The sequence below is a fragment of the Acyrthosiphon pisum genome, chromosome X (genome assembly GCF_005508785.2).
Source record: "Acyrthosiphon pisum isolate AL4f chromosome X, pea_aphid_22Mar2018_4r6ur, whole genome shotgun sequence".
Classification (NCBI taxonomy): Eukaryota; Metazoa; Arthropoda; class Insecta; order Hemiptera; family Aphididae; genus Acyrthosiphon; species Acyrthosiphon pisum.
In genome coordinates, this window is record NC_042493.1 from 47,212,227 (window position 1) to 47,216,024 (window position 3,798).

Sequence of the window (3,798 nt, forward strand, 5' to 3'; positions counted from 1 at the left end):
AAAATATTTACAGAGTAATGAGTGATAAAGTCTACCCTGTTTCCGTGAACACACGGTATATTATATCTATCTTGTTTACATTGTGATACCAATAATTCTTCTTTTTCAAAAAAAATATTTTTAATATTTTGGTACCTAGTTTGTTTTAGATTCTGAGTGGAACGATGAATGTATTGAATTTTACAATGATGTGTGTTTTTATATTTTTTTTTTATTTTTTTTTGTGTTTTGTGTACACGATAAGTAGTCGAAATAATGCTTCGATTATCAACTTCAGTATCTTGTTGGAAAGTGAATATCGTTGGTGCATTGGGGAGGTCAAAATTTAAAATTCCCAGTAATTTTCAAAAGCGCCAAGAAAAACCAAATAAAAATTAAGGAAAAACGGGATATTTTACGCAAAATCGATTTTTCACAAAATTTTGGTGTAACTTTAAAAAAAATGACCGTAGATACATAATAGAATTTTCTATACACCATAACATTTTCTAAATATTTTGACTTATTTTGAGCTCTTTACGGACATTGTCAGTTTTCATTTTTTTTTAGTTTTTTTTCTAAAAATATCAATAAAATTTTATTTGTTGATTACAAAAGCTTGAAAATTTAATAAAAGGCTCCTAGTATATTGTTTCAAAAGCAGATGAAAAATATTAAAAATCCTTAGTCACAGTTTTTTTTTATAAGCATTTAAAGTTAAAAAATTGACAAAATATGGAAAAATCATGAAAATTAGCAAATTATTTTGAGTTAAGAATTCGTAAAAATTTTTCTTTTTAAATCTAAGATTTTAAAATGTAATACAAGATTCCTTATAAGATTATCTATCTTTATCAAAAAAAAAAATGTCTATAAGAAAGTCAAATTAAATTTTTATGAGCGTTTGAAATTCAAATTTGTACAACATTGGATATTCACTCGATTTCTCATGTAGCGATTTCCTTATTTTGTTGTAATTCAAAAACGAATAACTGTAGATACATGAAAATTTCACTAAATGTTTATATTAGCATTTATTATACCCCATACAGTTTTGGATATATTTTGACTTTTTTTGGGCTGTTTACGGACATTTTCAGTTTTCAATTTTTTTAGTTTTTTTTTCTATAAATATCAATAAAGTTTTTTCGTTGGGCCAAAAAGTGTAAAGATTTAATTCAAGGCTCCTGATATATTGTTACAATATCAGTTGAAAAATATTAAAAATAAATAGGCACAATTTTTTTTTATAAGCATTTAAAGATCGAAATTTGACAAAATTTATCAAATTTAAAGTGAAATATTTATTTTGTAGTTAAAAATATATAAATAGTTCAACTTTTATAACTAAGGATTGAAAATTTAAAACAAGATTCCACGTAAGTAGTTAATTCTGTTACCAAAAAATCTAAAAAATACATAAGCACAGTTTATTTTTATAGTCATTTTAAGTTTGAAATTTGGACGAAATTACATATTTAAAAAACCTGGAATAACTATTTTAGTTATTTTGTTGTGATTGTATAATATTATTTGTGGGTACTTGAAACTTCTAAAGTATACTATTATATATCTATGATAGTAACACGGTTTGTTGTTGATGTATAACGCGTTACCTGATTGATATTGTGATACCTATGATTAATTTGGAACTTATTATTGATACCTATTATAGATAATTTTTTTTTTAATACTATAGATAAGTATAAGTACCTATAATAGGTATGTCTAATACCCAGACTGACAAACTGTCTCCGCTCAGAATCGTTTTTCTTATACAGTGATATTATATCATTGAATTCAAATTTAATACTATCCATTATACAGTGACCCACTTGTAACCTACTGTACAGCAGAGCGACATCCACTTACCCACCTTTTTTAATTCTGTTTGTGGGACATTCAACTAGACTAATTTATCATATATTGCTATGATTTACAATTTTTTTTATCTTATGTATTTTGCGCATGTGCAATATAACTTGATTTTCTTTATTGTAACCCTTATTTTAAATCTCGATTTTTTTAAAGTTTATCTATCACATTGTATTCCATACACAAAATTGGAGCTAGAGATGGTTAAAAAAAATATTAACTTTAATTTAATTATTTTTTAATTGTACGTATTGTATAAAGATGTTATAAAAATTAAAATTGTGATATTATTTCAAATAGCTTGAGAGCATAGCAGTTACTTTCATAGACTTATGAAGATATCATTCTTTATAGGTCTATTCGTGGTTATTTTCGTCAGTATTTTCAATCTCTTTGGTGTATAGTACATGTGAACTAATACTTGGGGCGTTTTGGAATTTGTTGGAATGGCTTTCCTACACATTTGTCATTTGATATAATATAAGTTCCTACACAAAAATAAGCTTGTCATTGACGAGGGCCCTTTCCCCTTTTAAAAATAGGTAACAGTAAAATTGTATGCTTCTTCATGATATTATTGTTAAAGTGATTAAATGTTATGATGTTATGATTTCTTATTGAATAATATTATAACATTTTACTGTCCCTAATATAAATTTTCAAACATCAATACTCATCATTGTAAAATTAAAAGTTTCTACAATAGATCCGTTCAGAACCTATTTAAAAGAATACAAATATTTTGTAATGAATATTTGAATATATATAATAGAATATAGATAGTACAGGCCAGCGTTTCTGTGGGTCACGATAGATTTTCACATATAAATTTGGGTCTCGGTCCTAAAAAACTTAAGAACGACTGGTATAGGCGATAGAATTATAATGTATGACTGCACAAGAACAAATACAGTAATGGCCAATAGGTACACCCTTAATATAATATCTTAGAGTATATAAAAACATATTATATTCACATAAATGGGTACTTACCAGGAGACGAAGCATTGTATACTATTTCATCTGTCAGTTTTGATTTCTCTGGAATAACTGTATGGCAGACAGACATTATTCTTAAAAAATCCAAGATATAGATTTTGGTCGAGTGATTGATTGAGTTCTATAAATTATAAGCTATAAAAAGTAGGTATCCTTAATAATAAAACATTATTAAGTTAATAATTAAAACTAAATAATATATGTAAATATTTATAATACAATATATATTGGTATAATAATATATTTTATATACAATTATTTATTTATTAGTCACACACATGACTTAAGTTTGTCTTGAAGTTTGATTTATAGTTATTAGGTTTTTGAAACACATTTATCATGCTACTTATTAAAATCCTATTTAATTTTATATTTCACTTTTTATCACATTTTAAGAGTATTGTTTTCTGGCCAGTTTGGTTATAGAGTAGGTAGGTACCTACTTTATAAAATAGACTTTTAATTTTCAAATTTTTATTTTCAATTTTAACTTATTTCCGATAGTTTTTGAAGTGAGTTGGAGTATAATTATCAAATCATTACTTGATAATAATTTTTTTCGAGGAAAATAAACCTGCCAAATAAACTATGATATAATATAATATAAATTATAATTATACCTACGATGCAATACTTAAATGCTTGGACATAATGCGGAGAAAGAATGTTGAATACCAGTCTAGCTATGATGCTAGATCATTAAGTACTATTATTAGTTTAGGGCTCAGAAATTGATGACATAAAAATTTTAAAAAATAATCTCTTAAAACCATTTAAAAACCATAAAGATTATAAGTTAAATACATAATGTACCATTTTTAAGTAATTTTACAAATTAAATGTTAAGAATTATGACTGAAATAGGTAATATAATACAAATATTTCCACAAATTAATAGTTTAAAATTTAATTTAAATTATTTAGATTGTAAGATTTGACATAAAT

General features: G+C 24.8%; 1 protein-coding gene across 3 annotated transcripts in view; it reads right to left on the reverse strand.

Annotated features, from left to right (window-relative positions):
• Window positions 1-3,798, reverse strand: part of LOC100164736 (phospholipid-transporting ATPase IA-like) — a 15,876-nt gene that overhangs the window by 8,895 nt on the left and 3,183 nt on the right. For 2 of the 3 annotated variants that reach the window (XM_029486696.1, XM_016807904.2), the window contains exon 5: window positions 2,848-2,974. In XM_029486696.1, the coding sequence (XP_029342556.1) occupies window positions 2,848-2,974 (127 nt within the window). Of the gene's footprint in view, window positions 1-2,847; window positions 2,989-3,798 lie in introns of all 3 variants that reach the window. The other variant, XM_029486698.1, reaches the window with a different exon arrangement.